Below are 13,930 nucleotides of genomic sequence, written 5' to 3'. Positions count from 1 at the left end.
TTTAGATAAACTACAAAAGAAAGAACCTCCACCCTTTGCAATCATCAAAAGATCATTCATATGCACAAATTCCCACCACCAAATCACTTTCATAATATCATCTTGGGAGTTCGACTAAACAATGAAGGAGAGCTCTTTAGATTTGACATCTTGACATGATCTAACACATTCCTCTCTATCTTCATTGCTCTGTATATTATATTATATTTCATTCATGCATATCCATCTTTTGAGTTGTAGCTTATGATTCTTTTGTTACATGAACGAACTCATGAGATTGGTGAAAGTTAGTAAACGAGAAAGTGGTGGAGATGTTTTCAATAATAAATCTAAACTAATATTGAGAAAGTAGTTGGTTTTGATTGTTCACTGATTTGTTTAGCTCTTGTTAAAGATTATTAATGGAGATTTTGTCATCATTCAATCCCTATTTATTGGTTGTGTTTGTCTTTCTTTTCAGTCTCAAGCCACTCAAGTTTTCCATCTTTTTAGATTAAAAAAAGAGAAATTGAATTATCTTCTATGGAATAAATCCAAATGATGGAGTTCTTTTTCTTTCTTATGGAGGAAGATAACAATTGTTTTATAGACTTAAGAATGATTTGCATAATGATTAAAAACTGTCACATAAAACGAACACTAATCTAAATAAGTTTATATATATATATAAATGGACAAGTCATATTAAAAATGTGGATAAGTGTGGAGTTAATTAATATGGTAGATGAGTTGAGTTTTGAACTATTTATTTTGACAAAAACACTAACACTTTACTAAGAACCCATAAATTAAGAATGGGTTTATTTAATATTAAGTTATCTTAATCCAATTTCTATACAGTTTCCTAACCAATAATAAGGAGAAAAAACAACACATGCATTACCTAAATTTGTAAATAATTTGAAATATACCAATTTTTGTAATTAAATAAAAAAATCGCATTATTTAAAAAAAAATGCCACTCACATATATATATATATATATATAAAAGATATATATATATATATATATAAAGAGAGCATTAATGGGGAGTTTAGATGTCTACATTGTGGTTCCCACTTCTTGTCTCCTCTTCTTTCTTCTCAATTAACCAGTATCTTTTGCTTTTGGTTTGATTTCCATCAAACACAAAATATCTTTCTCATTTTAGAGTGCATGCTCTGATCTACCAATCCTTTTTCTCTCTATAAATGCCCATCTCATCCATCCTTACTCTTCTCATTAAACTCTACTTATTCCCCAAATCTCTTATCATCTCCCAATCTTTCTCTACCTTTATTTTTCATTCCCATCACCATCCTTTCCCCTTTACTTCTTCTCATATACTTCCAAGCTTAGGTTCAATTCCATCACCTTCTCCTCTTCCCTTCTTTTCCTTCATTTACTAATTGAGTTCTCCTCACTAGACTCTACTACTTAGTAGAAAATTCTCATGTTCTAACCTTTAGATCTAGCTACAAGCTAGTGTTTGTAATTTTTTTTTCCTTAACATCTATCTTCTCATATATATACAAACCTTTCCTTCTTCTTCTTCTTCTTCTAGTGATATCATTTAATTTGGCTTCTTATTATGAATTTTCCCTTTTATCTTTCAGTACTCTACTGTATTCTAAACTTTAATCTGGATCTTCTTCTTATCATATATATGTTCTCACCTTAATCTTCCCCTTCTTTATCATATCTTCATATCTCTTCTTCTTCTTCTTGTTCTTCTTTTTAAACCTAGCTAGACAAACAAAGAGAAAGTCTTATTAGTTCTTCAATCCTCTTTATCTTTCACTTATATATACAAAAAACAAAATGTCTACTTTTCCAACCATCCCAACCAACTCCATCAACTCCTGCCACAACTCCGACACCTCTTCTTCCGGCCGACCAAGCCGCTACGAATCCCAAAAACGCAGAGACTGGAACACTTTCGTCCAATACCTCAAGAACCACCGTCCACCTCTCACTCTCTCTCGTTGCAGTGGCGCTCACGTTCTTGAATTCCTCCGTTACTTAGACCAGTTCGGCAAAACCAAAGTCCACAACACCAACTGCCCATTCTTCGGCCACCCCAATCCTCCATCGCCATGCACCTGCCCTCTCCGTCAAGCTTGGGGCAGTCTCGATGCTCTCATCGGCCGTCTTCGTGCCGCCTTCGAAGAAAATGGCGGCCAACCTGAGGCCAACCCTTTCGGCGCTCGTGCCGTGAGGTTGTATCTCCGTCAGGTACGTGATTCTCAGGCCAAAGCTCGTGGCATTGCTTATGAGAAGAAGAAACGGAAGAGACCACCACCACCACCACCACCACCTCCACCTCCACCACCACCGCCACCACCACCGGAGCTGATTGCTGGAGTGAATTCTAACCATGTAGATCAACTGTTTCATCTCTATCATCATCATCATCATCATCATCATCTTCAAGGCCATGTTATTAATCTTGTTATTCCCGGTGATGAAGCTCACTCCGGCAGTGAACTTATACCACTTTCGGTGTTGAATTAGTGTTTCTTTTGCTTTTCATGATTTTCATTGCATGTTTGTTGATTAAATTAGTGTAGATATAAAGATGTGAGCTTTGTTGTATGCATGATATATATGTTCTTGGATATGGATTTGGTTTTAGGGTTTATCATGAGAAGATGGTTCTAATGCTTTGTTTTCTATTTTATTTTATTTTTTTCTTATATGTATATATACTTTTGTTTTCTTGGGTAGAGTTTAATCTATTTTGTAAAACTATGTATATATGAAGTATATTTAAAGATGTATGTTTATGTTTGTGCAAATTCATTATATGGTAGTGTTTGATCGATGGTTCTTGATTTAGATTGTTTGATATATATGGATTTGGTTTTAGGGTTTGGCCAATAAGAATTCTCTTTTTCTTGCCTCTGTTTTTGAAGAGCAAGATGCCAAAGTAGACAATTATAGATCCTTTTTCTTCTCCTGTTTTTGGTGACTTGGTAGACATGTACATATATGTATATATATAATCATATCCTATGAATATATATATATATATATATAAGTTCATTATTTCAATTATTGATAGGAAGATAATCCTAATAACTATGATTAATCATGTTATTTATGCTTAATTTATAGTTAGAGATTTTGATCATGATAAAGGATCTATATATGTTCAAGGGTTTATCATCATGCATTAATATGAATTATTTTCAGTCAAGTTAATTAGAGATGTTAATAGAAAGAACTCTTTTATGCTGATTTTAATCTATCTATATATGATAATGACTATATCAATTATATATATATATATATATATGTTTCCATTAACATGCATACCAAGTGAATTATTAATATGCATAAGACACTCTGAATTCAAGTGAGTAACACGATAAAAATTTATTGAAAAAAATTATCACTATTAATTATCATCAATAAGATTAAAGTTATGTAGTATCTTCTTTATATATAATAAGAACAAAAGAGTGTCAATTCAAATACTGTAGAATTACTGTGGTTGATGTCATCGTGCATGGTTTTATTTATTTAGTCATTTAAGCACCAACCAGAAATTATAAGATGCAATTAATAACACATCCTCCTTGAATATATATATATATATATATGTGTGTGTGTGTGTGTGTGTGTGTGTGTGTGAGAGAATCTAACCTAACCACTTTGATTTGTATTGTTGGAATTGAAGATTTATAACAAAATGTTTCAATGGTTCTTAGAGTTTTGCATGTTATGATTTTTTTAAAATTATATATATATATATAGGCAGGTAATTTTAATGATTAAAAATAAGTTAAAAATTTATACTAGAAATTACACTAGAATTTATTTTTAAAAAATAAAAAATAAAGTTGACAAACCATATATATATATATATGTTAAAACATGTGTAACCTGGAATTGATCGTTTAACTTAAGCACACTCGCTCAACTGTTGTGGAGATTGGGCTACAAATCCGCTCCACATTAAAGAATCTTTTTAGCCACTATGCTATTTGGCATGTTTTAAATCTTAGTAATGAAAATCCCCATAAGTACTATAAGATCAAAATCCCCTCCAATACGATTATAAAAATTGTTTTACAATATCATTTAAGTATTTGAGAATTTTAAAAGAATAATATAAAAATAAAGAAAAAGCTATAAATATTATAATATCTTCTTATTTGTTATTATTTTATGAATAGCTTATCAACACAATTAGGAATTATTCCCTAAATATATTACTATAATTTTGTATTTTCAAAATTCCATAATGATAATTAGAATAATTTTCTCTAATGAGAAAAGGGACCAATCATTGGAAGAGGAGAAATGAAATCTAGTTAATTACTTATTAAGAGAATATTGATGAAGTGGAAGAATTATTACAAGTGAATTAATAAAAATATAATTAAATTAATATGACAGTGAAATTATTACTAATAATTTTTCTCTAATTTAAATCATATAATGGTTTTAAAATTAGGAACTTTCACAAGTGAGGGTTGTTAGCATTTCACCAAACAAACCCTACAAAAGTGTCCACAAATTAATTAAACCATCTTTTTTTTCGGTTGATCTATCAATTCTTTTATTATTTTTAATAATTATGTTTGATTATTATTATAAAGAGTTGTCAAATCAAATAATTCATTCATCAAAGAGAAACTCCTTGGTCATCAACCAAGCGAGCTCTTTGACATGAGCCAAAGGGAATTAATCCACCAAATCCAATAATTTAACTCTTCCTAATTAGCAAGTCCTTCTTATTAATTATATAGTGTGTGTGTGTTAGGTCATGACAACATAGATTGGCATTATATGAGGTGACATGGCAAAGGAAGATATGCAGTGATAATGACTTGGCAAAAAGAAAGAGTGACTAGGATGATAATATGGCTAATGGTTAGTGTCATGGCATGAGAAGATACAAGAGCCAAAAGATCATGATGGAGACTATGTTTAGTGATTTTCCTCTCAATGGTTCATGTGATGATCAACTAATTTTGGAAAGTTCTTCAAGTAAATGGATCTCTTCAAGAAGGATAAGTTTTATTTAAGATATGTTTATCTATCCTTAGTAAGATCTGGGATGATAGATCATATCCTTAGTAAGACTCCTTTTTGGAAAGATTTATCTAAAAGAAGAAAGAGGGATATTCTATTATTGGCAAGAATTAAAGATCATGAAGATTGCATGGAATTTTAGTTGGTATGAAGCTATTTGAAGACACAAATTAAGGTAGGCAAGGACAGACTTAGTTGGTGTAAAGCTATTTGAAGACACAAATTAAGAATAAGCCAATGAGATTATCAAAGACCATATTTAGCAACACAATTTGAAGAAAGATCCAAAAGCTAATTATGGACGGAGCTATTCAAGTAGCCTAATCATGTATGGAGATTGATTGAAGATTACTTGAGATGTGATTGAAGATTTGAAGATCCAAGCATTGGTGATTGAAGATCATGCTTGAAGATATTTAAGGCTAAACTTAGATGAGATGAGATCAAGTTTAGTAACAATATTTCTATGAGTCAAACGAAGATCATTTGGGAAGACCAAACTTGGGCCAAGTTTGGAAAGAAGATCGGGCGATCTTCGGTGACCATCTTTGGTGAGATGGTTGCGTGTGCCTTGGTAGGCGCGTTGCTCGGGAGAGGGGACCTGCTAAAGTGATGTGAGAAAGGAAGCAACTGCAGGCAGGAGGAGCTCAGGTCGAGTCAACTGCTATGAGGCGGGCTAAAAGAATCGGGAAGGTTGAAGGTCCTAAATTCGGGCGCAACTGGCTAGAACTCAGTCATGTTCAGTAAGGTGGGTCGTGTTGCAACTGGGTGTTGCAACATCTAACTTTGGAAGGTGTCCAAATTAGGAAGCTGCGGAGAATTCTAAAAGAGGAAGGTTTATTTGGATGTCGGTGCGTCCATATAAGATATACTACTTGAAAATTTAGGATGAGCCACGGAGTGAGAGACCCTTCGGTGAGGTTGAAGAGAGTGGGCATCGGGCAATCTTAAGACGGTATTCTTTATCTTGAGAGAGTAAAAGAGTGTTGTACTCTTTATTCTATAACCTCTTTTAGTAGATTGTTTTTCAGGACTTGGCCCTCCAGATGTAGGCAAGGTTGTGACGAACTGAGTTACCAACTTGCGTATCTCCTTTCTCTTGTTTGATTGTGTGTATGCGTCCAATCTTCGAGTGAGTTTTTGAGTGATTTACCTTACCACACTGTCTACCATAACCATCAATATATTACTTTTTTTTTTCAAGGACTTATTTTTTAAGTAAAGAAGTTGAGAAAATTAGAATAACAACAATAATAATAATAATAATAATAATGATTATTATGATGATGATGATGATGAGAAGAAGAAGATGATGATGAAGAATTAAATTTCACATGATTTTCAACTATTAGAAACTAGAATATATAAAAAAACCAAAAATTGTTCTTCTGCCTTTTGTCTTTTATTTTAAAAATGGCTTCAAAAATTTCGATGCATTTAAAAAAATATATAATTTTTATAAATTACATTATTTTAAAATTAAAAAATTGTCATCTTGTGACGATTTCCTTGGGTTCTGGACAAGAATTAGTGAGAATTTGAATTAGCAATGGTGAGATTAGAAATGAGATTGGAGAGGCAATGCCCTTATTAAAACATCTAAATTTATTTTAAAAAATAAAATTTTATTAATACAAAATAATAAATATAGAGTGATGATTATTTACGTCATAAAAATTTTTTTACTATTAAAATTTAACAATCATTTTAAGGCTTTTTACTCTCATATTGAAATCAGAATTTTTTTATTAAAAAATTCTGATTTCAATGAGAAAGAGAGAGCCATATTAATAGCAGTGTTAATCTAACAACTATTATAGGTACATTTTTAAAAAATGAAATATCAAAATATATTATTAAAAAATATTATATTTGATATATATTAAATAAAAGAGAACATATTATACAAAAAAATTAATATATATTGTATTAATTCATTATAAATTAAATTATAAATATTTTGTATAGAAAATAAAAACTAAAAATTAAATTTTTACACTATGTACTTAATATATAAAATAGCTACATATATTTATATATAAACTCTATAGTGAATTCTGTAAAACCTAAAGTTAGCTGTTAAAAACTAAAGCATTTTAGACCAGCTTTCCTCTTGTGGCAATTTGATGCCCTAGCTAAACCCTAGAAAAAGACAAAAATAAATATATAAATAAACAAAATAAAAAAACAATTTTTTAAAAATTTATATAATATGACAAAAAGTCCCATCAACCCATTAGCAACAGTAAGGGAGGAATAAATATATTTCTGAACGCTTTGAAAAGCGTGCCCAAAGAATTCATTGATGACCGTCAGATTTGACATTGATGTGATTGATCGTGCCAGTTACTGTACCCAATGTAAGCTTCACACGTGTCAACAGAACCGACATGACCGACAACGACTACGAGATAACTCCAGTTGCTAATTTAACAAGCCCCAAGACTTGGGTTAATTACGGTCATGCCCTTCTTCGTCCTTTATTGCAAAACCCCTTGTTGTTTTTGTTATTATCTAATTATTTTTCTACAAATATTCTCGATATTAATGATATTTATAATTTATAAATTAATATAAATATCAAAATATTTTCAATACCTTGAGAATTATAACAATGTCAATATGGATTGTGACTTGATTTAACCAGATATTGTAGTTTTTGCACAGATTAAAAAATCCACACATATGCGACTAGAAGTTGAATTTTTCATATATTTAAAAAACTCATAAAACCTACTGAAACATAATTTGTCTAGGTTTAAAAAAATAATAAATAAAATAGTGAAAGTTATTTATAAAAACAAATAACATGAAATACTTATCATAAACATTAGAATCATTTATATATTAGAATGTTAAATTGGAAAAAAAAAATGATTGACACACTATATATTAATTAATTTTAAAAAATAAGTTTAAATCTTAATTTAACCACTCATTCCACCATAATTCTAATTAAAATGGAATACTAAATTAGAGTTAAAATAATAATAATAATTTTATTGAATTTTCAAATTACATTATAAAATTTAAACGATGATATATATATATATTACAAAAATGATAAGTGCGGATATGAAAATACATTAGTTGTGGAAGTTTAACGATCCCTAAAAATACATCATTTTAGATGAGCTAACATGCGAGACAATGAAAACTTATCAGATACATCAAAAGATGATATATTATGAAATATAATCAATAATGATAAATTATTTTTGCAATGCAACTTCAAAAAGATGGAGAATGTGATTTTTCTCACAAAAAGCCACAATTTAATCGATGAATATTGTATAAATAATACTATTATAGTATCATGGACATAAGGTTTTAAATCCATATACTACCAAATGTTTTACCATTAGTACTAAACAAGTGTTGGCATGAGGAGAAATCCTAATAGTTAAAATTATTCTAAAAACGAATTTAATGTAGTTTAAAAAATAATAATAATAACGGGTCAGAAAATTAATTCGGATTGAAGTGGAACGGATCCGATCCGAAAAGTTGTGATAAATGGATGTTGATTCGGAACAAAAGGGATCCGACAAAGGGAAGTGAGTTTGGAGACGGGGAGGGGTAAAATTGGAAAAGAGGACGTTGGTGGGACCCACCATGTGTCGTGGAGCGCACGCATGCATTGTGTACGGAAGACGAGGTCTCTATCAAACGTCGCTGTCAATCGCTTTCCATTGTCTGTCTCATATACCACCCCCGCCCTTTCTACTGAAATCAAACACAAACTCAAACACAGTGAAAAAGATTTTTTTGACTTTATAAACCCACTTTAGGGTTTGCATGTAACTTTTTGTTTTTTTAAAAAAAAATTAGATAAATCAGTTATAATCTTTTATATTATTATTATTATTTACAAACTTATTATAATCGTGGAAAAAAAAATCATGAATTAGCACAAAAATAAAGCGAATATTTATGGTCTCAATTTATGTGTATGAATTTTGGAAAAGTTAAAAATGTGCTCAAGCATGAATTACAACTGTAAATTTAGTAATTTCGGATTCTTACATTAATAAACATCTTGTGTGTGTGATAATAGAAAAAAAAAAAGTTGCCTTATTTATTTAAAGTTTTTTAAAATATGTACTATGAAAATTTAATTTGTTTATTATAATTAAGCTCTCTTATTAAATCATGTGTATATATGCATGTACTGGTATTATTTGGTGTCCTGGATATCCTAAGATAGGGATGAGATAATCCATAGCTACAACCCCATCTGGGTGTTTGGTTTCCCGAATAATGCTGGATGGGGATGCCCCCGTTCCTGAAAATGGGATGAGTGGCGTCCCTCTAAATTGGTGGGATGTCACTCATCCCACCATCTCATCCCTTTCTCTCTTTTTCTCGCATCTATCTCCATCTCTTTTAATATTTTAAACTAATTAAATTCAACTCAAAAAATTAAGTTAAACAATAAATAAATATATTATTCATTAATAATCCATTAAAATAATTTAAGCTAAATAAATAAAATATATCCATTAATTATCCGTTATTTAAAAAATCAAATACTTCCTAAAATATTTAAATTTAAATAAATTAAAAAAATCATCCATTAATTAAATTAAATTAAATAATTTCAAAATATTTTTTAATGATAATTTGAAAATACAGTTTTTGGTTATTCATAATAGTTTCCGCTTATTATGTTATTCATTAATAATCCATTAAAAATATTTCATACTAAATAAATAAAAAATTTATCTATTAATATACGTTATTTAAATCAAATACTTACTTAAAAATGGATATCTAAAACTTTACATATCCTTATCTCTCTAACCAAACACCAAACAATTTTTACCCTTACTATTATATAAATATCTCCAACCAAACACTTAAACATGGATATTTAATCCATAGATATCTCCCATCCATGGAATATTGTATTCCACTGATCTAAGATATATGTGTGTGTGTTTTTTATATGTGAAATTTTTATTTTACTTGTGAGTGTTTGATCTATTAGCTTGATAATAATGAATAAGTTCTTTGTTAAAGTTAAGTTAAATTTAATTTTAAATAATAAATACATTAAACTTAAGTTTTAATATAAGGTTTGATTAGGGTAAGAGAGAGAAATGTGTGTAGCTCAATGTAGAACTCAAAAAAAAATAAAATAAAAAAATTGTTATTTTAACTACTATTTTTTTTATAGATAATTTAGTTGTAAAAAACAATAATTTCTACATAATTAATTAAGAATCAAATCAGCAATGTTGACATGACATTGTTTTTTTTATTAAAAAAATCAAGACTATGAGTTTTGTTTATTATCGTGCTCTTAATATTAAAATTATCTCAAAATTATATGATTATGTTCAAACCGAGATATTTTGTTGATTGTGTGTTCAATTTTATAAACTTATTTGATTTTATTGTATTAGATAAATTAATTTGAAATTATTTCAGAATTTTTTTTCTTTTGTTTTTTTTAATATTTAAGATTTGAACATGTTAGGATTTTTCAGATATGCTAAGTATTTTGATATAAAAAATTGATTATATAACTTAAAAAAAAAAATCAAATTTATGAGTGGACAATTTTGAAAGAATATTGTTTTTTCACGCCACTATTTATAAATTGTTTAATAAAGTAAAATTAACAAAGTTTCTTTTACATGTCAATGTTTAGATATAATCACCAAAATAATCCTTGTACTTTTCTCTCTCTTCTTTTTTAGTCCCTCTACTTAGAAATGTTTCCGACTAGTTCCTTTACTTTTAAAAATATGCCCAGTTAATTAAAAATAATAAAATACTCTCAATTAGTCCCTCTACTTTTTAAAATATGCCCACTTAGTCCCTCTACTTTTAAAAATATGCCCACTTAATCCCTCTAGTTGGGCCATTTTTAAAAGTAGAGGGATTAGTTGGGAGTATTTCTAATTAAGTGGGCACATTTTCAAAAGTAGAGAGACAAGTCGGAAGTATTTCTGAGTAGAGGAATTAAAAGGGAAAAGAGAGAAAAGTAGAGGGACCAATTAGGGTATTATACCCAATGTTTATAGATATCTTAATTGTGTGCAATTTGACTATTTTTCACCCTTTAATCTTAATTAAATGTGAGCTCACTTCCCAATTTGTTTGGTTTTATGTCAAATTTGGTAGTGATAGAAATTTATTCAAAGTTAATTATGACCCAACATCAAACATAATTTTTAATTCCTAACTGTATTTGTCACCTTAATTATATATTAAAGAGTCATTATTGAAGGATTCTAGATGGGATCTCAAACAAAAAGATCAATCTAAGATAACAAATTTAATATACAATTAATTTGCATTGTATATCAAGTTAATTTTCATTTATAGTTAATATATTATATATTTTATGTATTTGTTTTAATGTAGATGTGTTTTCTTCTGCATTATTAAGTACAATTCTACATAGATAAATTCTATATTATTATTGCTTAATCTGATAATTATATTCATTATTTTTCCATTCATTATCATTATTTTGAGGTTTAGATTTTTTATATTGCTTGATTCATAACACATCATGATCACTCTCAAAATATCTTTTTTAACCTTCACCTCCTCAAATCTTTTCTCTGACAACAACTACACAAAGTGTTAAAGCATGGTTCCTACCACCAAAACAAGGTCTCATAAATGAATTTAACCATTCAAATACTTACATCATTATGTTGCAAAAATGAATGGATAGTTCCTATATATATATGTCACAAGATGAAAAGATCTCAGAAATGGATATATATATATATATATTATATAAACTCTTCAAATACCAACATGATCATGTTGCATTACAATTGAAGCAAATTGACATGTTTCAATCTATTGAACAACTCCTTTTATGGATGTTGTCTCTAAGGGCTACAAGATGTGTGTAATGTCCATTTGAAATTGGATTGATGACTTGATGTTGTTTTGTTTTCAAGAGTGACTTCTGAGTCATGGACTAATGCAACAACTTTGACATGATGTTCACCTTTCACAAGCTAAATCTTAAGCCACATCTTAATTATTCATTAATTAAAATGAGGTACTATATATAAGCCTATGGCATCTTTTCTCACTGTGGAAAACTTTGCATGTATGACATGGAAAGCATAGCTAATGGAGGTGATGTTCTTCTTTAATAATAATTCAATAAATAATAAAGCCCCCTCCACTAAAAACACACTCACTCTAAAAAAAAATTCTTTCATCTATCATACTTTACATATTATTGATATGATTTTCATTTATCTCAAAAAATTGTTTTACAAACAAACACTAAGTTATATATATAGGACTTCCTGAATCATATGTTCATTTTGATTTTTTTTTTCCTTGAATTAGTAATGGTTGATATTGATAGTGACAAATTAAGAATACCATAAAATGATGTATTTCCATTTTTCATGAATGCTCATGATATAATGAAATAAATTAGTTGAGAAGGAATAGAAATATCAAAGGAGGGCATCTTAGCATGTTCCCTTGGTGCATCAATTAATGGTGGGAGCATATATAAAAAAAACACAACTTATATAATGGAGATGGTGACACTTGATAGTTTTTAAAGTATAAGATAAGATGTTGATATCCACTCAAATGATGCAACTCTAAAATTGCATTGAAGAGTTGACTCTCTCCTTTTTATGAATAAAGGAAAATAAATCAAGGGACTTGTTATCTCATGAGTCTGAATTAATTCCTTAAATATATGTGTGTATATATATAGGAGCATCAGTGAAAATTAATTAAACAAGTTCTTGATTATTTTATAACTACTAGTCTTCACTAATTATTGAGCAAGTTGGGCTCTATTTGAATTTGGTTCAGTACAACAATGAGATTAGGTGATAATATATTGAAGAATGTTTGTTGTATCAAATTATCTATTAATTGATGTATTAAATTTTATCCATTAAGTTTTATTAAATAAGCCTAATTTTTTTTTCTGCACTTACCTTATACATCGAACCGAAAAACCTCTATTCCAATCTGACTTATTTATTTGTTGAATGAGTTTTAGCAAAGTAAAACTAATTAAAATGATGTGGTATATGTAATAACTTAGTAATTAAATAAGAAAAACTCTCCTTGCAATCTAGTTCATGATGTATGTTGTCATTAACTTATTGGAAATTAATTAGTTTAAATGGTAATTAAATATGAATTAACAAAACTCATGCAATAAAATGACATAACTCATTGGAAAACTGATAACAACTTTTTGTATTTAGTTTGACTCTTTCTGAAAACATAATGTTCTTTGGAAACAAATAATAATTTTAATATTTGTATCTTTTAAAAGTTAAGACCACAAGAAAATGGACTCTAAAAATAAAAAGATAGTCAATATTTACTTTTTAGTCTCATAAAGTTATACAAAACACTGACTTTTTTTTAGATTAAAAAATGTAATCAATGCTTTTTTCTTGCATACTTGTAAAAATAGGCAAAAAAATATACTTTCTTATATCTTTTAACAAATCATTTTTATATGCTTATATATATCTTGTGTTTTGAAATTAATTAATTTAAAATTATTAAAAAATATTTATTTTTTCAGTCATTCATCCAAAGAGCAAAGTGGAGACTTCAAGCATTATATAAAAGTAAACTTTTTTCAATAAATATTTTTTTTATATACACAAAAATTTAAACTCCAGATTACTTGTTTAAATGGACAAAACCTCTACTGCTTGCATCAATTCATTAATATATTAATATAATGTTTATATATATATATATATATATATATATATATATATATATATATATATATATTTTGCAGGGGTATACAAGAATTTTTTATTTTATTTTTATTTTTTATTTACAAGGATAGATACCCACTTTTGTAAACCTATTTGCAGTCAATCTTTATCTGAATCCAACACAAAATAACATTGATTAATTATTAGAAATA

General features: G+C 28.4%; 1 protein-coding gene across 1 annotated transcript; it reads left to right on the top strand.

Annotated features, from left to right (window-relative positions):
• The first annotated feature begins 1,164 nt into the window (after positions 1 to 1,164).
• LOC120262911 (protein LIGHT-DEPENDENT SHORT HYPOCOTYLS 4-like) lies at positions 1,165 to 2,623 on the top strand. Its single transcript, XM_039270820.1, has one exon. It carries the CDS (start codon positions 1,801 to 1,803, stop codon positions 2,491 to 2,493), a length of 693 nt encoding a protein of 230 aa, XP_039126754.1. The 5' UTR covers positions 1,165 to 1,800; the 3' UTR covers positions 2,494 to 2,623.
• Positions 2,624 to 13,930: the final 11,307 nt, after the last annotated feature.

The sequence above is a fragment of the Dioscorea cayenensis genome, chromosome 6 (assembly GCF_009730915.1).
Source record: "Dioscorea cayenensis subsp. rotundata cultivar TDr96_F1 chromosome 6, TDr96_F1_v2_PseudoChromosome.rev07_lg8_w22 25.fasta, whole genome shotgun sequence".
In the NCBI taxonomy this organism is placed as follows: Eukaryota; Viridiplantae; Streptophyta; class Magnoliopsida; order Dioscoreales; family Dioscoreaceae; genus Dioscorea; species Dioscorea cayenensis.
Note: the sequence above shows the minus strand (reverse complement) of the source record. Positions and strands in the feature narration are given on the sequence as shown.

Excerpts from the sequence above, each read along its gene's own strand:
- LOC120262911 (XM_039270820.1), top strand. The coding sequence starts at position 1,801 with ATGTCTACTTTTCCAACCATCCCAACCAACTCCATCAACTCCTGCCAC.